At 40.2% G+C, this 23,624-nt stretch overlaps 2 protein-coding genes and 1 long non-coding RNA gene across 4 annotated transcripts in view; 2 read left to right on the top strand and 1 right to left on the bottom strand.

Moving 5' to 3' along the window:
* The first annotated feature begins 812 nt into the window (after nucleotides 1-812).
* rhoab (ras homolog gene family, member Ab) lies at nucleotides 813-18,089 on the top strand. Its single transcript, XM_047579934.1, has 5 exons — nucleotides 813-919; nucleotides 11,163-11,320; nucleotides 14,229-14,349; nucleotides 15,035-15,165; nucleotides 16,301-18,089. Exons 2-5 carry the CDS (start codon nucleotides 11,165-11,167, stop codon nucleotides 16,472-16,474), a joined length of 582 nt encoding a protein of 193 aa, XP_047435890.1. The 5' UTR covers nucleotides 813-919; nucleotides 11,163-11,164; the 3' UTR covers nucleotides 16,475-18,089.
* LOC125005029 lies at nucleotides 3,655-9,028 on the bottom strand. The gene is made up of 2 exons (XR_007112410.1): nucleotides 8,557-9,028; nucleotides 3,655-4,653 (listed from the first exon to the last, which is right to left on the bottom strand). It is a non-coding gene; the product is annotated as an uncharacterized LOC125005029 (long non-coding RNA).
* Nucleotides 18,090-22,473: 4,384 nt separating the features above from the next.
* Nucleotides 22,474-23,624, top strand: part of sema3h (sema domain, immunoglobulin domain (Ig), short basic domain, secreted, (semaphorin) 3H) — a 59,763-nt gene continuing 58,612 nt past the window's right edge. For both annotated transcript variants that reach the window (XM_047579920.1, XM_047579911.1), the window contains exon 1: nucleotides 22,474-22,767. In XM_047579920.1, the coding sequence (XP_047435876.1) occupies nucleotides 22,653-22,767 (115 nt within the window). In that variant the 5' untranslated portion in view covers nucleotides 22,474-22,652. The remainder of the gene's footprint in view (nucleotides 22,768-23,624) is intronic.

Here is a 23,624-nt window from a genome sequence, read left to right as displayed (position 1 = left end):
AGAAAGAATATATGTTCTATACAATAATGTGACATGAATAACATGGAGTTATCAGAAAGGTGAGTTGTTGTGAAGTTGGATAGAGTTTAGTAGAAGTTTGGTGGAGACTGTGCACATTTACGTTATTTTTTTGAGGGTTTAACACATGCACATTGAGATAAGCTGTGATTATAAACACTTAAAATACAGTTAAAAACATTAGAATCTGAAAATAGCTGCCACTTTGTGGTTAACTAAGGAAGTCCACTTCAAAACTCTACTTGATGTTTATCATTTGAATGAATTCATTTGAAAGAGAATTAAACTACGATTCAAACTTTATGGAAATCTATAATTTATTACCCTCTAAATCATAAAACATAGATTTCTGGTCATTTCATATATTCCACGTGGTATGTTTCTTAAGAATAAAAATAATTAATTCTTGATTAATAGCTTGATTTTAATAATAATAGTAATAATAATAATAATAATAACAATAATAATAATAGTATTGTATACACATATCGTTGACCTAATAGCATCATTTCCTTACCAAATATTGTGCTTTTTCTTTTTTTTTATTATTCCGCACTATATATATATAAAATGTATTTATATTTTCCTCAATATATTTTCAGAATATTTTCTATATTACTATTACTATATCTATCTATCTATCTATCTATCTATCTATCTATCATTCGTCGTATGAAACGAAAGACAAGACAAAAAAAAAAACTAACTTCCGCACAAGTGCCCGCGCCGCGCTGTGCCCGCGCAGGTGTGGCTCTCGCGCTCGTGCACGCCACCCCTCCCCCTCCGCTAGGAAACCGAGCGCGCTCCCGCGTCCAGTAATTCATTGTATCGGATTGAGAGGAAGCGGCGAGGAGCGGCGAAGCGACCACAAAAACGCCGAAGAAAACCACATAAACTGAAGGTAAACTACTTTTTTTGAGTGCCGTGCGACGGCAAAGGGCGTCTTATCGCGTCCCGTTCGGTTATAAACTCAGCAGGGTCGCTTTTTTCAAAAAAAAGTTTGCGCGGAGATTTCGAGAGGCCGAGGCAGCAGCTAGCGGTGGCTAAGTTAGCATTTCAGCCTCTTCCGCAGTTGGGACTCAAGAGAAAACTCCCGTGTGTTTATTAACCGCAAATCCAAAATATTTAAGGCTGGTAAACTACACGAAATTGAGAACGAGGGGTTTAAAATATAAAAAAATGAAAGAAAGTGAGCGGCCCGGAGGTTTGGTGACTTGTAGCCGAACAATGAGCCTCTTTTCCTGGATTTGTCTCCGCTTCTCTTCAACGTCTGGTTCTTAATTAGTCATTTTATTTTCAACAAATAACCTACTTTTAAATCTCCAATACGTATTTTTGTCGCTTTATGTTGCTTTAAATGCGGAATAAGATATTTGAGTGTAAGTTTTTTTTAATGATTTCTCCGGAGCAGCTTTTAGCCTCGTGTGTTTATATCCGGTTCTGGCTCGGTTGGTTGGTTTGGTTCTGTTGGTGTTTTTTTAGTTTTAGTTTGGACCCGGTCCATCCTCCAGCCCTCCGGCCCACTGCGGACACACAGGCCATCTGTTGCCGCTGAGGTGACGCCATCTTCCCGGTGACCCACCCAGCGGAGAGCGGCCCTAAAGAAAACACACGTTTTTCAGGCTTTTTTTAACGTTTTTAACACACAACTTTTTGTTTATTTTCTGTCAGCACTGATCAGAAATCCGGCTCCAAATCAACCACGTCAGTGTTTAGTGGTTGTTAGAAATAATTTACATCTAAAATAATGTTTAAAAAAATAAATGTATATAGATGCATTGCACATAATTTGCAAGATGGTGGAAACATTGCTCATTTTTTTGTTTTTTTTGAAATGTAAAGCTACAAAAATCCCAAAATCTAGTCATGAAATGGCAAAGAAATGGTTCTAATGTTAAGTTAATGTCGAAGCAAATTAGGAGGAAGTTTTGTTCGGTTTAAGGAAAGATGATGGTTTCCATTAAAACGTTTTCCTGACCCGTCCATCCACCCCAACCTCCAACTGACTGATACTTAATCAGCACAACTCAGAACAAAAAGCTGCTTCTATTTATAGCGAAGGTGCTGATTCACACGGCTCTAAAGAAAACTCACATTTAATGTTTTAAACATTTTCAAACTCAACTTTTCTTTTTCCTCTGGTGTCCAGCTCCTAATAAACCCATCAGCTCCTTATAAACCCTGTCAGTGCTGGTTGGTCGTTACTGGATCCAACATGGCTAAAAACTCCCAAATCTAGTTGTGTAGAACAGCACAAACTTATACTCACTCGGTATTAAATATTAGTTACACCTGTGGAAAACCCTAAATCCTCCTTCATTACTTTCTCCCATGTTCAGTTGATGTTGAAGCAGCGTCGGAAATTTGTAAAAGGTTTTGGTTTCAGTTTAAATTAATGAATTCCTGACCCGTCCATCCACCCCAACCTCCTACTCTCTGACCTTTCATTCCTTAAAATAGTCGTTTCCATTTAACCTCCTGAGACACAAAGCTCGTGTTTGCTTTGCATTTTTAATTTGCTTTTTAAAAGTAGTAGGACCCTGGATTTCTTGGCATTTTCTCTTATTTGTTTTAAGTGTTTGGCAGCATTTGGTTTTGACTAATCAAGTCTTTTGGTGGCGATTATGAGGATTAACAGAAATCAGAGTGGAGATGTGTGTGAGGAAATATTTGTGCTGCTTGTTGTTGAGGTTTCAGAGTCACTGCAAAGCCACAAGCTAGTTCCCAGTAATGCTGCCAATGGCGTAATTTTAAGATTTAAAATCATTGTAAGGCTCAGAATCATTCCAGTGGCCTGATTTAAGTGACAGACACTTTTAAATAAAGGGTTTGTAATTGCTCACGTCCTCTCGAGTGGCTGTTTTCTGACTGATCTGTTGCGTTGATCTCGGCCGGTGTTTGTCTTTAGATTGAGACGAGTTCAGATCTTTGATTTGCAGGATCCAGGTTTGGTTCCATTTGTTCATTAGTTGCATCTTTAGATGGTTTCCTCACCAGATATTTCAGTGTCTAATCAAACTAAAACGAGATTGGTGGCATCTCCACCATATTTCCTCTCATCTTCATTGGAGTCTGGCTCTTCTGTCATCGTATTATTTTTAAATCCAGTCTGTTTTCTGTTGTCTGTGCTCTTCCTCTATAATTTTTAAGATTTGCCTCCAATGTGAACTAATCTCGTTGGCCAGATCTCACAAGATTTGAAGACATTGGATCTTTCAAATCCAGATGAATTTGATAGAGAAACTCCATATTTTGAAACTCCACCATTATACACCATTGTATAACAATATAATTGGCCATTAAATAAGATTTTTAAATGCTTTACATGATTCCAGGTGCATCTGTGTGCGGTAACCGGTGCCTATAGGGCGCATGGATTTATTAAAGATTATTAAAAATAATTAGTTTAATAAGATTTGTTGGAGACGCGGTGGAGCATCGATATCTTTTGGCTCTGCTCCGTTATTGGAAGGTTTCAGTAAAAGACTCGTTTAAAGTTATTGTCAAACCTCTGGGATGTGATAGAGACGGTTTTATTTCAGGAGAACGAGTGGAAATATTGTCAAGAGAAGATGAATGAATGAGTGAAAGTAGTGAGTGAAGATGACAAGTGAAAAAATGGACGACGAAACCAACGAAAACCGGATTTTGTCAGATTTTATTTAATTCTGTGACGAAGCACAAAAAACATATAGATATCGAATGAAAGTGTATAATTTATAGCAGATCAACTTTTTGTTTGTTTTCCTGCCTTTACGTTTACTTTTTAATAACGTAGATTTCACTCTGTATTTATTGCTGGTTTAAAACAAAAAAGTTACACATATTCATCAGTCAGCTCAAACCTAAACACAGTGGCTTTGTTTTCCGCCCTGAATTTTACCTAATTGGGTTTTAGATGGAAGTGTTGTCCCTGTGTGAGGTTTTGTAAAAGGACAGAACTTAAATAAATTATCTAAGGCTGGTGATAATTTGAAGGATCCTCATCAGCTGAAAGCTGCAGCATCTGGCTCATCCACACCTTATATTACACCACATTACATGTCACAACATACTTTCATTAATATGCATTTATAAGGTACAAAGTATATGTTTATTACATTAAACCAAAAAAGAAAATATAGAAGAAATTTTAAAAAAAAGTTATATTTAGTGAAGCCAGTTTACATTGGGAACGCTGGAGGCTACATGCATTAAAAGTACATCAGTACATTGAAAATCTATTGATGAAAAGACAAAAGACGCCACAACTTGTAGAAACACATAACATTGTAAACGAGTTCTTCAGAAGATCAGGAACTACGATATGTTGACGAGTCTGGGGTTTGCGTTTATTTGTGTTATTGTAATAAATAATTTGGTTGAATGAAAAAACAAAAGTCTGGAAGTTGTAACCGAGGAGCCCAGAATAAATCCAGCAGCAGCTTCGTGAGATTAGTTCTGAAATCAAACCCCCACGTTATCGAACAATAGTCCGAGTGGCTCAGAGCGAATGATTTAGACGCACGTCTCCGTCTTTATCCGCCGGCTAACGGACAGATGGGCCGAGGATTTAACGTGCAACCAGGTCCTTATCATCTCAACCTGGATTATTATTGATCAGAGGACTTGGTCCGACCTGCAGCTCCATCGTCCCTGCATCAGAAACAAGGATTAGTTTCAGTTCAGGGCCCACGGACAGTAACACAACAGTGTAATAACTAAGAAAAGTAGGAGTAAATGTTTACATTTAATAAACTTTCCATTAAAAAAAACATAAATTTAAGAAAGATTAGTGTAATTTGGGCTCATTGCTGGTTATTTCTGGGTCTCAGTGTTGTTTTCTGTTCACTTCTCTGAATAAAACAGTGGATAAATTAGAAAATGTAAATTCACGCTGAGGTCCAGATTAGACCCTGGTTTGTTTTAGAGTGAGTGTGAAATCTGTGAGATGTGAAACGTGAAGAGTCACTTTTTCTTTTGGAGAGGAAGCAGCTTCGAGCTGAAACCCCCACGTTATATTTTTATCACCTCCTGCTGCAGCGTTTATAGGTGGGAGGTGTTAGATTGATGGTCTCTGAGCAGAAAACCTCATCACATGACACCAGAATCACCAGCAACTCACACCGAGAAAGGAAAATAAATAAATAAATAAATATTAAAGAGCGAGATTAATAGTAATAATGAGGCTCATACATAAACATTATACAAACAGTGTTAGAACTTATTCTTCTTCTATGAACATTTCAGTTTCCTTTAAACGTCACTTAAACAACGACTGGACATGACACCTTATTTTCAAGGTTTTAATCAAGAATTGAGTCTTTTTATTCCAACGTCAGTATTTTAGATGTTGGGATGAAGGAGCTGCAGTCGTGTTCCTTCTTGAAACATACTCGATTTCCAACATGGACAAATACAATCTTAATTTGCAAAGTATTTTCATCTCATAAAAATGTATCTGGAGGATAAATTGGCTGCACAAACCTTTCATTGGTTTGGTGTTTTATTGGTTCTTAAGCCTTTAACGCTCCTGTTGGTGGTTTATGGGACAGCGGTGTCTTTTTGAACCAATCAGAGCTCTGGACACGATTCCTCCAGAATAAAAGCACTCAGACTGATTCTGACGTCTGTAAAAAGAGACGGATGAGCTCCAACATGTTCAGGAACAGCCTCGGTTTATGTTGAAAGCGCTGGAATGATGAGAAGTTCCTTTGGTTTCGTCGTGTCGTCTCCTGGTATTTTAAGTTTTTTTGTTAAAGTGAACGTTCAGGAGACGGATTCTGTCCTCGTTGACCAAACTCCGTCCTCTCGGCTGCAGCTTCGCCCCCATTTTTGTCTTTTTATTCATCCTGTCGTCGGACGGGGGACGGTCTGATCTCTTCTGACACCGCTGTCCTACTTTAAATAGTATCCGTCCACTATTTAAAGGACGCGAGCAGCACCTTGAGTCTGAAACGAATCTGAGGCTCCAGGAGGAGGAGGAGGAGGAGGAGGAGGAGGATCCATTGTTTGCAGTCAGAGGCCGTCGTCTTATGCAAGCGAACGGATAAATCAGAGTTTACTGGTGCAGTTTGTTCCAACCGAGTCTCAAACTAACCACAGAACAATCACATGGGGAGTTATTAGTGAGCGGGAGATGCAGATCTCTGTGGATGCGCTTGTTTTCTACCACCTGGCCTCACTGTGGTGGAGAAATGCGATTAACTCCTCAGATCAGGGAGGAAATAACCGTTCAGGGATGTGATTTATTACCTTCTCTCTCCCCGTGTGTCTTTTCTACAGCCGCTAAGAAACACAGTCGTCCTGTCTCTGCACAAACCAACACAAATGTTTCGTGTGTTACTTGGTGAATAAAGCGATTATTCCAGTATGTGCACACAAGCTTTTTTTTACTGGCTGTGCACGTATGAACGGGAAATTGCCCTTTTCCTGTTTTGTTTTCTTAATTGTCGCTGGTGAAATGTGACCCCGAACTAACTTTAGGATCTTTAAAATCAAACGGCAACGAGGTTACTCACATTTTAATCCACGTACAAACAAATGTTTTACTAACGAACAGAACTAATGTTTTATTTTAGGTTGACAGGGATGTTTTCAGTAGCAGGAAACACAGCTGTGATCAAAGGCAGGAAGTCTGAAATGTGATGATCCTGAAAAGTCTTTAATATTGGCATATTTTGCTTTGTAGGTGTTAAAATACTTAAACTAGTCAAGTCTTAAATCCGTACGTCATTTGCAGTGTGACCCCCTCATTTAGTTATTTTGTTAAGTAATTCTAATTTAACTTATTCTACGTGTTTCTGGTCTGTTGCGTTTTCCTCGGAACGACATCAGGAATCTGTTTACGCACAGAGCGGCCATCTTGGTTAATTAAACTTGGGGGTAGTGAAGATTCTGCGACTTTCTGAGTAGAAAATCCGGCTTCAGGGACGTTCCAGGCGAAAATTCTGAGTACAGATAAAACACATCATTCATGTAGCTGAAATTTAACTCATAATGGCTTAAAAAGTCAAACCTGCAGGAACCCTGATCCATCTGAAACTGGAAATAAAATCAGAACGCCAGTAATTTGAATTCTCTCGTTTCAGATCCATCAGCAGTACTAGTACTTTCTTCTGTTTCCCCGTCCACAAACCGACATGTTCATGCTTTTAAGAGCGTTAACGTCCTCCAGGTCCAGGGAACAGCTGATTATCGTGTCTGCTTCGCTGTGTGTGGTTGTTTTAATTCCCTCATTCGTCTCTGTGGTTTCCCTCCGTGAAGCTGCACGTTCCCCGGTCTGTTCGCGCCGTGCTTTTATTTTGAAGGGCCGGGGTTTTTGTTTGGAGATGGAGTTGAAGTGTTTTTGGATCCATGGTTCTGTTAGTAAATCTAAAGTAAAAGAACCTCCATTGTCTTGACCTCAGCTTTTATTTTATTTTACGTATGATAGTTTAATTGTTCCTCCTGTTTCTATACGTCGTCCTTTCTGATCTGATACCGGCTAAAATTCAGGCTGGTATCAGCGATACCAAAACGATACTGTGTATTTGAAGTCATGGCTTCACAGAGAATCTGAGTAATTTATTTATTGAAATGAAACTTTCATCTTAATTGTGTCTCTGTTCTCTCCTCGTTATAAACGTCTCGTATTCTGTGGTTTAACCTGAGTTTGTGTTTCACACGGTTTGTTGTGTTGCCACAACTCAATGGTTTAGTTACTTTCCATTGTGTTTCCTACTTTACCTCCAATGACTGAAGGATACAAAGTGTCAACGTTTCCATGTGAGAAGATTTTAGAGAATTAATACCTGGTGTTGGAAGTATCGATGTTTCAGTGTTAATACATTTTGTCATTGTGGTGATAATAATAACAAATATTATGATTCAGTTCAGGTTTTTGACTCTGAGTCTTCAGAGCAACACAATCCATTCAGTTCCATCTTTACACGGTTTCTTTGTTTTCTGTTCCTCTTTTTTTTTTTATTGAATGAAAGTGATGAAGTGAAGAAACGGGGACAATTATGGTTTCATTTGTTTTGGCTCATTTATTCATATTTAAACTCTCGTCTGTAATGTCAATAGCAGCCGACCACAGTTAAAACTGTTGTTTTTATTCTAATTCATAAAACTAAAGCTAAAATCTGGGACAGATCATCTGAAACGAGGACTGTCCCCAGGTAAAGTCTGGTCCCCCAGTTTAAAGGATGTGGTTTAATAAATTAGCTGTGTTGCTATATTTAGCCGTTATTTGTTTATTTTTATTTATTTTTTTGCTTATATTTGTTCCATCTTATCGACGCCCTCTTAAAATAAGTAATTTTTTCAGAAAACCCAAAAGACTGAACCAAATATTGAACATGTATTTATTATAAATAATTTTGTCAGTAAGTCCTCACCTATTTCTAATTCCAGTCTGGTTTTCCATTAAAATATCGGTGGAAAAGTCCAGATTTTGTCGGTGGCAGATGCACCGGAAGCAGAAAACCAGCCGCTAACGGATGTGAAAGCGTATTTTTCTGTCGTTTTTAACACCACATGCATTAATTCTAAATGGCAGCAGAATATTTCACTCACTTCCCATGTTTTTTGACGTCCTGTTAAGTGTTATTTCCCAACATGGAGCCGTCCAAGCTGCTGTGAAACAATGACTCACGGCTGCACGGCGCTCGTTTACCCCCGACTTCCCCTTTTCTCTCGCTTGGGTAAACTCGGTTTCTCACGCCTACACTCCTGCGTCTCGTCTTCTGGCGTCTTGAGTTACTGGAACTTAAATTTTTACTTCCTGGTCGCGGGTTTTCGCCTTGACGACGCCTCCGTGTTTACGTCTGTTTGAAGACTTAAAACCCTGAAATATTAGGAAGTGGCTGCTGTGATGTCATCAGCCAACGAGCACCAGGGGTTTCCTCAGCGATATTTCAGGGGCAAAACATATCAATTATAAAAATTATTTAAAAAAATATAAACGGGATTTGTTCATCTTCTTCTATCTCCTCCTCCTTCTGTCTCCTCCTCCTCCTCCTCATCTTTCTATCTCCTCTACCTCCCCTTCCACCTTCAGTTTCCTCCTCTTTCTCATTCTTCACCTTCTTCTTCTATCTCCTCCTCCTTCTCTTTAATTTTCCACCTCCTCCTCTCTCCTCCTTCTCCTCCTCTCTGCTCCTCCTCCTCTCTGCTCCTCCTCTTCTCCTCCTCCTCCTCCTCTCTGCTTCTCCTCCTCCTCTTCTTCTCCTCCTCCTCCTCTCTGTTCCTCCTCCTCTCTGCTTCTCCTCCTCTTCTCCTCTTCCTCCTCTCCTCCTCTTCCTCCTCTCTGTTCCTCCTCCTCCACCTCCTCCTCTCTCCTCCTCCTCCTCTTCCTCCTCCACCTCCTCCTCTCTGCTCCTCCTCCTCTCTCCTCCTCCACCTCCTCCTCTCTGCTCCTCCTCCTCCTCTCTGCTTCTCCTCTTCCTCCTCCTCTCTGCTCCTCCTCTTCTGTCCTCCTCCTCTTTGCTCCTCCTCTTCTGTCCTCCTCCTCTCTCCTCCTCCTCTCTGCTCCTCCTCCTCTCTCCTCCTCCTCTCTGCTCCTCCTCCTCCTCTTCTGTCCTCCTCCTCTCTGTTCCTCCTCCTCCTCTTCTCCTCCTCCTCTCTTCTTCTCCTCCTCCTCCTCTCTGTTCCTCCACCTCCTCCTCTCTGCTCCTGCTCCTCTCTGCTCCTCTCTGCTCCTCTCTGCTCCTCCTCTCTCCTCCTCCTCCTCTCTGCTCCTCCTCTCTGCTCCTCCTCTCTCCTCCTGCTCCTCCTCCTCCTCTCTGTTCCTCCTCCTCCTCTTCTCCTCCTCCTCCTCCTCCTCCACCTCCTCCTCTCTGCTCCTCCTCCTCCTCCTCCTGCTCCTCCTCTTCTCCTCCTCCTCCTCTCTCCTCCTCCTCCTCTCCTCCTCCTCCTCCTCTCTCCCCTCTCTGCTCCTCCTCCTCTCTCCTCCTCCTCCTCCTCTCTCCTCCTCTCTCCTCCTCTCTGCTCCTCCTCCTCTCTCCTCCTCCTCCTCCTCTCTCCTCCTCTCTCCTCCTCCTCTCTCCTCCTCCTCCTCTCTCTCTCTCCTCCTCCTCTCTCCTCCTCCTCCTCCTCTCTCCTCCTCTCTGCTCCTCCTCCTCCTCTCTCCTCCTCCTCCTCTCTCCTCCTCCTCCTCTGAGGTCCAGTTTTGTGGTTGGAGGTGTTGTGTTGCTGCATCGATGCAAGGTGAATCCGGCCACAAATGTCACACGTGAGTCGTGTTAGTTTTGTCTCAGGACTCAGTTTCTACCTGGACACGAGTTTTAAATCATTTACTCATTATCACTAAAACTAATACAAACCGTGTTAACACACTGGACCTAAAACCATCGAATCCCAGCAGGAAAAAGTAAGATTTCTCACTGAAAACCACCGACATGTTGAACAAAGCATTTTTAGAACATTTCAAAAGCTCATGTACATATTTAGCAGCATTTCTTTAACAGCTATTTACATTAAAATGATGTGGATGCATCAGACATTTGTTGTATAATATGTTTAAATGTCCCAAATGTGTCCAACCTGCCGTCGCTCCATAGACTAAATAAAGCCTCAGTCTTTACAGGGAATCCACACAATAAATTATTAGAAATTAAGGCCTTAAAATGTCTAAAATTCTCTCATAATCTCATGAAATGTCTTAAATATCAATCAATCATTGAATGCAATTTTGAAATGTCTTAAAAACTTATTACTTTTATTTAAAACAAATGTATAAACTTCAGTCTGGTTTTTAAATGTTTGCTATAACGTAACTCAGAACGTAACTAAAGTACATGTGTAGCTCGGTCAGAGTTTATCCAGCGAGTTAATATGTTCTGAACAAATATCAGGTCTCGATAGAGAAGCTTCTTTTGTTACGTTGAGTTAAGCTTGTTTTATTCCGATGTGAAAGCGCTGTGAATAAATTCTGGGATGGATGTTTTTACTCTTCATGGTCTTAAAAGGTCTTAAATTTGACAGAGATCTTGTCTTAGCAACTGTTGACACATCCTCTCCTGATTGGTTGATGGAAAACATTTTCCACCAATAGGAAACCGGGTGTCATGTTGTTGTTGTTGTGAATGGTTGAATGCTGGACCCTAACCTGTCCCTGTCCCCGTCCTCTCGTCCCCGTCCTCTCGTCCCCGTCCTCTCGTCCTCTCGTCCCCGTCCTCCAGGGATGGCAGCCATCCGTAAGAAGCTGGTGATCGTGGGTGATGGAGCTTGCGGGAAGACGTGTCTCCTGATCGTCTTCAGCAAAGACCAGTTCCCTGAAGTCTACGTCCCCACGGTGTTTGAGAACTACGTCGCCGACATCGAGGTGGACGGGAAACAGGTGAGACGCTCTGATGTCCCTCAGGTCCTACACCTGTAAACATCTACAGTCTGAGCTCCTGGAGGAGACTGGTTCAGTCCAATCAGCCTTCATTTCAGTTACTGTGGAGGAGAGAGGAGCTCCTACCTCCTCCTCCTCCTCCTCCTACCTCCTCTCTGCTCCTCATCCTCCTCCTCTCTCCTCCTGCTCCTCCTCCTCCTCCTCCTCCTCCTCCTCCTCCTTTCTGCTCCTCCTCCTCCTCCTCATCCTCCTCCTCTCTCCTCCTCCTTTTCCATCTTCTCATCCTCCTCATTTTTCTTCTTCCTGTTTATTCTTCTTTCTCCTCCTCCGTTATCGCCTCTTCTTTTTTCTATCTCCTCCTCTTCACCTTTCTTCTCCTCCTCCTCCTTTTCCATCTTCTCATCCTCCTCCTTCATCTCTCTCTTCTTCTTCTCCTCATTTTTCTTCTTCTTCTTCTGTTTCCTCATCCTCCTCCTTCATCTCCTCCTCATTCTTCTTCCTGTTTCTTCTTCTTTCTCCTCCTTTATCGCCTCTTCTTTTTTCTATCTCCTCCTCTTCACTTTTCTTCTCCTCTTCCTCCTTCTGTCTCTTCTCTCCTCTTTCTCTTTGTTCTTTTTCTTCTAACTTCTCCTCCTCCTCCTCTTTTTCCATCTCCTCTCCCTCCTCCTTTTCCATCTTCTCATCCTCCTCATTTTTCTTCTTCTGCTTCCTCCTCCTTTATCTCCTTATTTTTCTTCCTGTTTCTTCTTCTTTCTCCTCCTCCTTTATCGCCTCTTCTTTTTTCTATCTCCTCCTCTTCACTTTTCTTCTCCTCTTCCTCCTTCTGTCTCCTCCTCCTCTCCTCTTTCTCTTTGTTCTTTTTCTTCTAACTTCTCCTCCTCCTCCTCCTTTATCGCATCTTCTATTTTCGATCTCCTCCTCTTCACTTCTCCTCTTCCTCCTTCTGTCTCCTCCTCTTTCTCCTCTTTCTCCTTGTTCTTTTTCTTCCATCTTCTCATCCTCCTCCTTCATCTCCTCCTTATTCTTCTTCCTGTTTATTCTTCTATCTCCTCCTTTATCGCCTCTTCTTTTTTCTATCTCCTCTTCACTTTTCTTCTCCTCTTCCTCCTTCTGTCTCCTCCTCTTTCTCCTCTTTCTCTTTGTTCTTTTTCTTCTAACTTCTCCTCCTCCTCCTCCTCCTCTTTTTCCATCTTCTCATCCTCCTCCTTCATCTCTCTCTTCTTCTTCTCCTCACTTTTCTTCTTCTTCTTCTGTTTCCTCTCCCTCCTCTTTATTCTTCTTCCTGTTTATTCTTCTATCTCCTCCTTTATCGCCTCTTCTTTTTTCTATCTCCTCTTTCTCCTTCTGTCTCCTCCTCTCTCTCTTTGTTCTTTTTCTTTTGACTTCTCCTTTTTCTCCTTCTCCTTTCTCCTCTTCCTCTGTGTCCTCCTCTACCTTCTCTCCCTCTATTTTCTCCTCCTCCACCTTCTCTCCCTCTATTTTCTCCTCCTCCTCCTCCATCGTGTCTGTGGTTAATAACGGATCTAAACTAATTAACTATTGATCAGTTTTCTCTGCTTCTTTCAATTAAACCTTTATTTATAAACATATATAAACACATATAAATGTATCACATGTAACACCTGGGCGCAGGTAGCGTTACAGAGCGTCTCTGTCTCTGTGTCCTGACCTCATTCTGGGACTAATGGGATTCTGGGACATTGAGTTTCTTATCGGCTCTTTGATTTTCTAACGCCGCTGGAGAGCGAGGACACTTCTCCAAAAGTCCTGATCCAGTTTCCCCTTTTAGCTCTGCGAGTCTGCTCAAAGAGGATTAAAGATGCCAGAGAGACGGCTGATAAATACTGAAACTGTTAAACTACGAAATATTTGATCAGATAAACACACGGCAGCAACGATGATGAGGATTTAGACGTAGGAGGAAAAAATAAATGAATAACGGACTCTAGAGGGAACGTGGAGTTGAAACCATAGACGTGAATAAAGATGGACGGTGGAACGGCTCCTTTAAAGTGAAGCTGAAGCTAGTAGAGCGCCCCCTGGTGGCTGGAGGCTGCAGTATATTACATAAGCTCCTCCTCCTCCACTTGGGACAAACCAAGACACAAGTCAGATATTTTTTGATTTTTATTTATTTAATATAAAGTTGATAAATGCTCAAGTGTCATTGTTGTAGATGAGCTTCGCTGTTATTTGAGAAACTAGTGATGTTAACGATACACAAACAGTTTGATGCCTCGGTTTTGAAGCTGCGGTTCAAAATGCAAAACCTAAATTTGCCTTTTGTTCATTTGCGTATTTATTATTTATAAACCAACAATTTATCTTTAACATTATACAAAATACGAAAATAAAATACAAAATAGAAGAATATAGCAAATAGCTGCCTGGTAATAAGTTAAAAATATTCTCAAATGAACAAAATATATTTAAAGTAAGATTTCCAATAAATAAATGATATTAAATATAATAAAAAATCATTTCCTCACAGCTTGTAAGCAGTTTTTAATAAAACTGTTCATCAAGTAAAGTGCAGTCCTAACAGTTACTGTTTATTTTTACTTTTTTTTATCAGAAAGTTGAACTTTTCCACGTCCTTAGATCTTAGGACCAAAGATTTTGTCGTGTTGATAGATGATAGAAACAGGAAGTGACGTAATGGCGTCCACCACACGCTGCGTAAAGACGTCCTGTCCTTAGTTTTAACTAAATGAAAAAACGAAACACCAGTGATTCTGGAGTAAATGTGGGCGGGGCGCATCTACATTGTGGCTCCGCCCCCTGACTTCACTGATCAGACTCAGGCTACAAACTCAGTAGATGGCGCCGCCTTCATCTCCTGGAGAATAGCGCCTGTTAATTAATGAATAATTTAGTTTTAAACCGTCTCTTCTTTGCTCGTCCTCAGGTGGAGCTGGCGCTCTGGGACACGGCAGGACAGGAGGACTACGACCGGCTGAGGCCTCTGTCCTACCCCGACACCGACGTCATCCTCATGTGCTTCTCCATAGACAGCCCCGACAGCTTGGGTTCGTACATTCATTCATGCACGACGTTAAAAAAAGAAAAAAACCCTGCCTGGGTTTCCCCTCACGCTCAGAAACGTTGTTTTTGTCTGAGGGTTTTTAGTTGGAAGTGACTCTGCTTAAAATAGAATGATAAAGTAATAACGGCGGGATTTAAAAGATTTGATTGTATTTGGTTCTGTGGGTTTATTTGCTTGAATTGACTTAGTGAAGCTCACACAGCGCTGGAAAATATGCAAATACGGGCTTTAACACATCTGTGGTTATTTCCTCCAGCGTTTGTTTTCTGTTGCTTGAAGGTGAAGAAATAATTGAATGTAGTCAAACAGGTGGTTAATGTCCTGGCTCGACTTTAAAAGAGCCATCGCATCATATTTAACAGGCGGGACAAACTAAAACATTTCATTTAAAGGATTGTTTCTATCATTTAAGGTATTTAATATAATGCTGCTGGCCCCGTTGCATCATGGGAGCTGTATAAACAAGTTTTAGAAATAAGTTTAGTATATAATCTGACATTCGATGTCCCCGTGAAAATAGCATCAGTTTGACCAGAGAGAGGAAGTAGAGACGTGGAGTCCATGTTTATATACAGTCTATGGTTAGAAGAGGGCGGGGCTTGACAAACAGGAAGGAGCCTTCTGATTGGTCGGTCTGACTGATCTGATCTGGTCTCTGTCCGTCACAGAAAACATTCCCGAGAAGTGGACCCCGGAGGTCAAACACTTCTGTCCGAACGTTCCCATCATCCTGGTCGGAAACAAGAAAGATCTTCGCAACGACGACCACACGCGCAGAGAACTCGCCAAGATGAAGCAGGTAAACCAGCGGCTCTGTTTCCACGCAGATAATAGTTCAGCTGCTCTTTATATTTCATCTGAAACTCTCTTCAACTTCTCATTTTGACAAACTGGGACTTTGAAGCCTTAATAACGATTAATTAATTAATTTCACTGATTAGACTGAGGCACATGTCAGAGTGCAGCTCAGAGCGTTACTAGGACTGATGGAAGGCAGATTTTATTATTATTTTTTTTTTTTTAAAAAACTACCTGATAGAAACCTTGATAAACGTTTGCCTTTGTACAAATTGTGCAAAACAAATGTGCAAAAATGAGCACTGAACCCCATGATACCTTCTGAATGCAAAGCAGCAAACATCCAGAGCTAAAGGCTCTTTTTAATCCTGAAAAATGAACATTTAAACTTCTGGTTGTTTTTCCAGAAGAATAAAGATGTTTCATTTTTTTGTAACTAATTTTAAGCCAATACTGTTCTTAAAACAAACTAAAAATGTCACTTTAACTGAAGGTCTGTTCAGTTTTGGTCAGAGATATTTGCCGTCTATTTTCGAGTTTGAATTGAAATGCAATTAAATGCATTTTTATATTTAAAGAGCTTCACTTTACAGTTTTCATGTCTGTCCTCTGATTCAGTCGTCCACTAAAAATCGGGTTAAAATGCGATTAGTTAAGATAAATTAATTACAAAGCTTCTAATTAATTTAATAATTTTTTTTTAATTCACTCCCACTATGAACATATTGGACCTAAAACCATCTAATCCCAGTAGGAAACAGTTTGATTTTTCACTTTATTTAACTATTAAACTTTAAAATGCAAATCTAAACTGGATTTTTAATTATTTCTTTGTTTTTACAAATTTTAGGAAAACAACAATTATTAACATTAAAATGGAGGAAAAGAATCAGACATTATTTTGTATTAATGTCTTTAAAGACTGAATAAAGCTTCACTCCTTAGCAACCGTTGACACATTATTACCTGATTGGTTGATGAGAATCATTTTTCCACCAATAGGAAACCAGGTTTTTATGTCCTGTTGTTTTTCTCTTGGGACGAACCAAACATGACGACAGTATTTATTCAGTAAAAAGCCTCCGTGTTTTAGAGCGAGTCTAGTTTTACTTAATTTTTTCCTTTTCGTCCACCAGGAGCCGGTGAAGTCGGAGGAGGGCCGCGACATGGCCGGACGCATCGCCGCCTTCGGCTACATGGAGTGTTCGGCCAAAACCAAGGACGGCGTGCGGGAGGTGTTTGAAATGGCCACCAGGGCGGCGCTGCAGGCCCGCCGCGGAAAGAAGAGCAATAAATGTGTACTGCTGTAAAAAAAAAAAAAAAAACAACACAAAGAAACAGAAAACGGCCGACATATTTGGACTGTTTGGGCTGTTTTGCCCCGGGGGGAGGGGAGGGGGAGGTAATAGGGCTAGTACACATGGTCGGGGGGGGAGGAGGAGGAGGAGGGGGGAGGTAAAGAAGTGCAGTAAACGACTATTGCTGTAAAGTGGCTGTTTGTTGGACTGAATTTACCCCGAGACTCAGGTACATTTAGTCTGGACAAGGAGCCGCTTACACCGATACAGATCTGTAGGATCCTGGTCCTTTTTCTTTAAACGCGTCAATAAATAAATCCCACGTTAACCAGGAAGCAACAGGTGAATCCGGGCGTCTGCGAACTGGAATGAATTCAGGCTCAGACGCTAACCTGTGATCGTGAAAGGAAAGCCCCGCCCACACGGTTTTTGATTGGCCCAGAGCGTAATCGGTTGACGACCAATCGGATCCGTTCCCACAGACGAATGTTAAGCGAATATTGGAAAGAAAATTTATTGAATCTGAATCCCGATTTTTTTTTTTTGTTTTGTTTTGTTTTTTAAGCTAACGCGCTACGAGAAGGCGGGACTTAACGATTAGAAAAGGAGCCGTCTGATTGGTGGTTGGCTCTGAGAAGAAATCACTCTTGAGCGTTCGTTCACGATGCTAGCGCCGTTAGCTTGTTTGTGTTTTTTTTTTTTTTTTAATCACCTCCTGGTTCATGTACCGCTGTTGTTTTTAGGCCAGGACCAAGAACAAGGAGCGTTTACATCCTCACCACTCATCTCCTTATTTTGGGAACATTTAGTTATTATTATTATTATTATTATTATTCGTGTACTGGTGAACCGTCGCTACCAGGCCGAGGCGTTTTCGTTTAGATCTAAAGTTTAAAGATCGGCGGGTGGGGGGGGACCAGTCGTTATCGGGGATTTATTATTTTTTATTTTTCTCGGCCAGATTTCGACTCTTCTTCTTCTTCTTCCGACAGTGTTGCACCCTCTTCCTGTTTTTCTACTTTTTATTTTCCCGCTTTGAAAGTTTAAAAATAATTAAAAAAAAATTTAAAAAGTGTATCAGTATTTAAACGAAATAAAAATAAAAAAATAGGAGGTGGATGATTAGGGAATTTCTTTTGTGTTGTTGCTTTAGTTTTTATGTTATTTTTCTCCTGATGATGATTTACAGAAGGCTGTAATGACCCGTCTATCAGCCCCCTCCTCGCCCCCCTCACCTCTGCCAAATGCTGTGGTTTGGGGCTGTCGGGGTGAAGGATGCTGACCTTCTCTTTGGTTTTTGTTTGTTTTTTTGTTTTCGTTTTTTTGGCTGAAACAGGAAAAAGAAAAAAAAGAAAGACAAACACACCCTCCTTATGTACAAATCATTTTTATTTCTAGTTTTTATTGTGTTTTTAAAAAATAAAAGATTTGGACGCTGAAGCGGTGAAACAAAAAAGGAAAGATGAGAAAACCAAGCTGTATGCAAAGTCTGTAAATATGAATCGTGGGTTTGTTCATACTAGACACACACACATATACACACACATACACACACAGACACACACATGACTGGAAACTGTATTTGTAAACTAGCTTTGGTTTGTGTAATAAATTACTTTCTATAACACACAGCTCCCAACGTCTGTCTGTTCGAAAACCTTTCATTTAACTTTTAATTTGAATCCAGATAAACAGAGAAAGAGGAAAAGGTTTCATCCTGAGTGGGACGGAGCTGGATCTGCACCAGGAATAAAAAAAAATATATATATATAAATAAATAAAATGGCTTTTACATAACGACAGTAAGTTTATTTATACTCTGATTATCTGGTTCTCAGGAGACGGAAGAAGGAGGTTCATGAACATTAAGTCCTGGAAAGAAAACAGGAGGGAGGAAGAGAAGGATGGAAATAGAGTAGAAGAGACAGGAAGATGAGGAAGACCATGAAAGCAGAGGAAGTTGAGGTGGAAGAAGGAAATGGAGAAAAGAATGGGAGGATGAGGAAAAGGAACAAGAGGAAGTAGAAATGAAGAGAATGGATAAGAACAGGAAAGGAGGATGGGGAAGAAATGGAAGTAGACATAAAGAAGAGGAGGAAAGAAGGAAGTAGATGAGAAAGGAATAAGGATCAGGAGGAAGAAGAAAAGGATGAAGTTGAGTAGAAATGAAGAAGAGGAGGGAGGAAGAGGAGGATAAGGAAGTGAAGGAAGGAAGGGAAATGGAAGTGAAGGAGGAGGATGAAGAGAAAAATGGAAGTAGAGTAGAAGAAAGGAGAGAAGAGACAGGAAGATGAGGAAGACCATGAAAGCAGAGGAAGCTCAGGTGGAAGATGGAAATGGAGAAAAGAATGGGAGGATGAGGAAAAGGAACAAGAGGAAGTAGAAATGAAGAGAATGGATAAGAACAAGAAAGGAGGATGGGGAAGAAATGGAAGTAGACATAAGGAAGAGGAGGAAAGAAGAGGAAGCAGATGAGAAAGGAATAAGAGGATCAGGAGGAAGAAGAAAAGGATGAAGTTGAGTAGAAATGAAGAAGATGAGGGAGGAAGAAGAGGATAAGGAAGTGAAAGAAGGAAGGGAAAATGGAAGTGAGGAGGAGGATGAAGAGAAAAATGGAAGTAGAGTAGAAGAAAGGAGAGAAGAGACAGGAAGATGAGGAAGACCATGAAAGCAGAGGAAGCTGAGGTGGAAGATGGAAATGGAGAAAAGAATGGGAGGATGAGGAAAAGGAACAAGAGGAAGTAGAAATAAGGAAAGGAAAGAAGAGAATGGATAAGAACAGGAAAGGAGGATGGGGAAGAAAGAAGTAGACAAATAAGAGGAGGTAGATGAGAAAGGAATAAGAGGATCAGGAGGAAGAAGAAAGATAAGGGAAAATGGAAGTAGAGTAGAAGAAATGAGGAAAAGGAAGAAGATAAAGGATGAGTAAGGGGGAAGGAAGGAAAAGACATGAGTAGAAGGAAGAGAGGAAGAGGAGAGACATGAGGAAGAAATGAAAGAAATTGATTGAACCTTTATTTATAGTGACTCTTTAACTCCACATTGTTTTTATTGAGATCATCGACCCACTGATAATTAAACACTTTGTAGTTTTTATCGTAGTTTTACAACCATTTATGGCGTTTTACTGTAGTTCTTCGTTCACCGTGTGGTGACGCAGGTGTACCTAATGAAGTGGCCGGTTCAGACGGGGCAGGAGGAGCTGCTCCGTCTCCTGCTCCGTCTCCTGCTCCGTCTCGTCCCCCGCCCTCCTCGCTCCTCCGGCGGCCAGGCAGAGACCGACTACCCGAAGACCGCAGCGCGACCAGCGGCTTTATATACAGCTCTATTTTTAGCCCCCGCGGCTCGTCCAATGGGATTGAAGGGAGAAGTAGGGAACCGTCCAATGGGAAGAGGGGGGAAGAGGAGAAAGGGGCGGGGCTTCACCAGCTAAAATGATCTGCAAGAGACGACGTCTCACTCTGACACTTTTCCGAGTTACCACAAGGAAACAACGAATTCTCTCTGTTATTTTATTGTATTGTTTTTTATTTCGCATTTGACTACAAGTCTTCCACCAAAGCTAAACTACAGCACAGCCGCTAGCATGAATTTGTAGTGTATATATATATATATTTGCAATCCGTTTACACAACTACTCATTTTAAGTTTGTGATTTTTATTTAGAATTTAACAACAGCTTTTTCTCCTAGCTTCAATAAACAGATGGACAGTATTATCCTCTGTTTCTAGTCTTAATGTTGTGGCTGATCACTGAAGAGAGGACTGAAATCTTAGCAATAAACTGTAAATAAGAATTAAACAAAGTGATTTTTCTTTCTGTGCCGAGGCTGCATCTGTTAAAGTAGAAGCTCTTTGCGGTGACTTTTCTTAGGCTGTTTTTAATTTTTATTTTATTTTTTTCATTATTTTTGTTGTGACTATGCGCGGGGGCTTTAAGGAGGATTAACCCGTGACTGTGACTCATCAACACACCCACCTATTCTCTCGTTTCCTAAAGTTTTATTTTTAGTCCGGACAGAACGGAAACGCCCATCTTCTTCTTTTTCTTTTTCTTTTTTATCTTTATTACAAGAAATAAATAATTAAACATGAATACTAACAATAAAATATAATATTTACAACTCTCAAAAATAATTTTGATGATTCTTCTTATTTTATTAAAAATGTATAATTTACTTCTCGCTGCCGTTAAGTCCCTCTAAGCGCGCTCGCGGCATCTGCGCCCCCGCTCGAAAGGTTCCAACACACCATAGCGGGAGCGCGCAGGACGAAAGCGGTCACTCCCTTCAAAATTTCCACCGCATCATTTTCACATCTGTTAACCAATTTAAGCTATAATCCAGTAATTATTTATTTCAACAAATAATAATAATAATAATAATAATAATAATAATAATAATAATAATACGTTTTGTCTTATGGATTTTATATTTTGTCAGGTTAATGTCTTAAATTGGCACCGGGTATTTAATATATATCACAAGTAAAATTGAAGATATTATCATAATGTCGTAGTTATCTGGTATTTAAAATGTAGAGAAGTAGATTTTAATTCTATTTGTTGCAGAGGAGTAAACAAATATTCAGCATTTTTCTCGGTACGTCGAGAATAAAACAAACTAAATGATGAACCATAAATAAAAGCATGTGACATGTTAGAAGATAAATTGTGCTCTGAATAAAATCTCATTTATCAACATTCACCTGCTGCTCTTCTCAGAATAATTTCTAATATTGTCTGAGTCTGACCTCTACCAGTGAAAACATGTCACTACACATTTTATTTAGTTTTAATAAGAAGAATTTTGTACATTTGTTCATAACATAATTATATAAATGTTGTGTTTACGCTAAATTCTATTTTATTTCACGAGATAATACTTTTATTTTATCTTTCTTTTTACTTGTGTTTTTTAAATAATTCTGGTGATATTAACAATAATAATAATTTTATATATTATATTAAACGTTATAAACAATCAAATAAATAAAATTAAAAATATATTTAATTACATTTATTAGTCTCAGTGTGTCCTCGCGAGAATGTGCGGATCCCGCTCAGGTGAGAGTCGCGCAGGGACGTAAGGTGGCAGCAGAGGTCGTAAAATCCAGACGGATGGACGTGAAGTTCTGGTGAGTTTTAGTTTGACTTGATGTCAGTTTTACTTCGGTTTTATTTTAAGTAAAATCTTCACTCTTCATCAAAACACCGAGGAAGCAGTTCAGGACCGGTCAGCCACAACATTATGACCAGTGACAGGTGAATAAACATGGTTGAACATTTATATTCTCAGACTTCAAGATTCAAGGCAATTTTCCCAAAATGTTTACGGCAAACAGAGAAATAAAGTAAATCTCTCATCTCTCACGCACAGACAAGACTTTACAGATGAAAAATATAAATGAACAAAGAAAGAAACCATTTAAAAACTGATAAAAAAATAAATAAATATGGACATAAAGTTGATGTTAGAAGCTCGAAATAAACATTGTGAAGTGTCCATTAGCTTCCTCACATCTCAAGGAAGGAAAGAGGGAAGGAAGGAAGGAAGGAAGGAAGGAATGTAATGTTCCATATCTAGAGCTGCAGGATGAATCTTTTCCACGTGTATGAATCCGTGAACGCAGCATAAATTCATTATTTATCAGGTTAATGTTGTATCTGGGTTAAGAGTCTTAATTAAAACTCATTAATTCTTAATTCTTCCTCAGCCAGAACCGGATCTGAAGCAGCAGCGCCACCATGTGGTCAGTAGAATATGGTAGCAGCTGGAAGGAAGGAAGGAGGAAAGGAAGGAAGGAAGGAAGGAAGGAAGGAAGGAGGGAAGTGGTGAGTAGAGATGAATGTTTTTGTTCTTCAGGGCGGTCGCTCACAGCCTCCGCCTCCCAGAGAGAGAGAGAGAGAGGGAGGGAGGAGGGGGAGGAGAGAGAGAGAGAGAGAGAGAGAGAGGGAGGGAGGAGAGAGAGAGAGAGAGCCCATGTAGAGAGGAGTCGGGGCGAGAGACAGACCAGAGGAGACGAGGAGGCATCGAGTCGACTCCTTGTTTTTTTTTTTCTCCATCACAGAAAGAGTTGAACGTGTTGAGGATCTGGACTCTGTCAGGATCCGCAGCCTTTAAAAGTTTAACCCAGAGAGATTTATCTGGACCCTCAGAGGACGAGGAGGACGAGGAGGACGAGGACGAGGATGATGAGGATGAGGATGAGGAGGGTAACATCTGTCCTGGTCCTGGTCCACATCTGGACCACGGTGACGGGCGCCTGGAGAGCGTCTCAGCCCCGACTGCAGCTCACGCACTCAGGTTAGAGTCCGGACTTCATTTCATTCATTTCATTCATTCGTCTGCAGACTTTAAAGCTCCTTAAGTCCTGTTTTATTTGTCGTCTTTATTTGCTCGGTGGCCGTTTTAAAGTGTTTCATGAATGAAGTTGGATTAAATTGTTTTAATCCAGATCTTTTTTAGGATAATTGCTTCTGAGGAAAGTTGCTTAAATTCTTTTTTTTCCACTAAAATGTCTTTACTCACTTCATTTTTATTCATTTTTTGCTCTTGGTTGATGAAAAACATCACTTATTAGATGCAAAACAGAAAGAATTCACATTTATTTCATCACCAGATCCTTGGAAACTGAAATTAAACGTATTTACAGCGTTTTTGTCGCTTTGAGGCGCCTTAACGTTAAATTACTGCTTCTCTTCTCTCTGTTTTTGGGATAATTTCTTCTCAGGAAAGTTACAAAAAACTTCAAATGTTATTTATTTACCTCATCATAGTTATTGTGTTTGTTTGTTTTTCTCACTAAATTGTCTTTACTCGCTTTGTTTTTATATGTTTTTGCCCCAGAAAATCACTTATTAATGAGAGAAGAGACATTTTTCAGATGAGAAACACAAAGAATCCAGATTTATTTCATCAGCAGCATCTTTGAAACTAAAATAAACACATATCTTCTCTTTCTTTTCATTCTGTTTTTGTTTCTTTTCCACGTCTGTTATTCAGTCATTTTGAATCCACTTCTCCTTTAATTCAGGATTCATTTCAGATTTAGTCCCTTTGAGAATTCAAAGTTAAACTTCTGCTTCTCTTTGTGTCTTTTGGGTTAATTTTACCTGTTCACATTTATTTTGCGTTGTTTTTTTCCCACCAATACGTCGTTA

The sequence above is a fragment of the Mugil cephalus genome, chromosome 1 (assembly GCF_022458985.1).
Source record: "Mugil cephalus isolate CIBA_MC_2020 chromosome 1, CIBA_Mcephalus_1.1, whole genome shotgun sequence".
Lineage (NCBI taxonomy): Eukaryota > Metazoa > Chordata > Actinopteri > Mugiliformes > Mugilidae > Mugil > Mugil cephalus.
Note: the sequence above shows the minus strand (reverse complement) of the source record. Positions and strands in the feature narration are given on the sequence as shown.

Bases quoted from the DNA above. Each gene is read 5' to 3' on its own strand.
- rhoab (XM_047579934.1), top strand. From the start codon at position 11,165: ATGGCAGCCATCCGTAAGAAGCTGGTGATCGTGGGTGATGGAGCTTGC. The intron at 11,321-14,228 runs GTGAGACGCTCT...GCTCGTCCTCAG, and splicing joins TCGAGGTGGACGGGAAACAG to GTGGAGCTGGCGCTCTGGGA. The intron at 14,350-15,034 runs GTTCGTACATTC...TGTCCGTCACAG, and splicing joins AGACAGCCCCGACAGCTTGG to AAAACATTCCCGAGAAGTGG.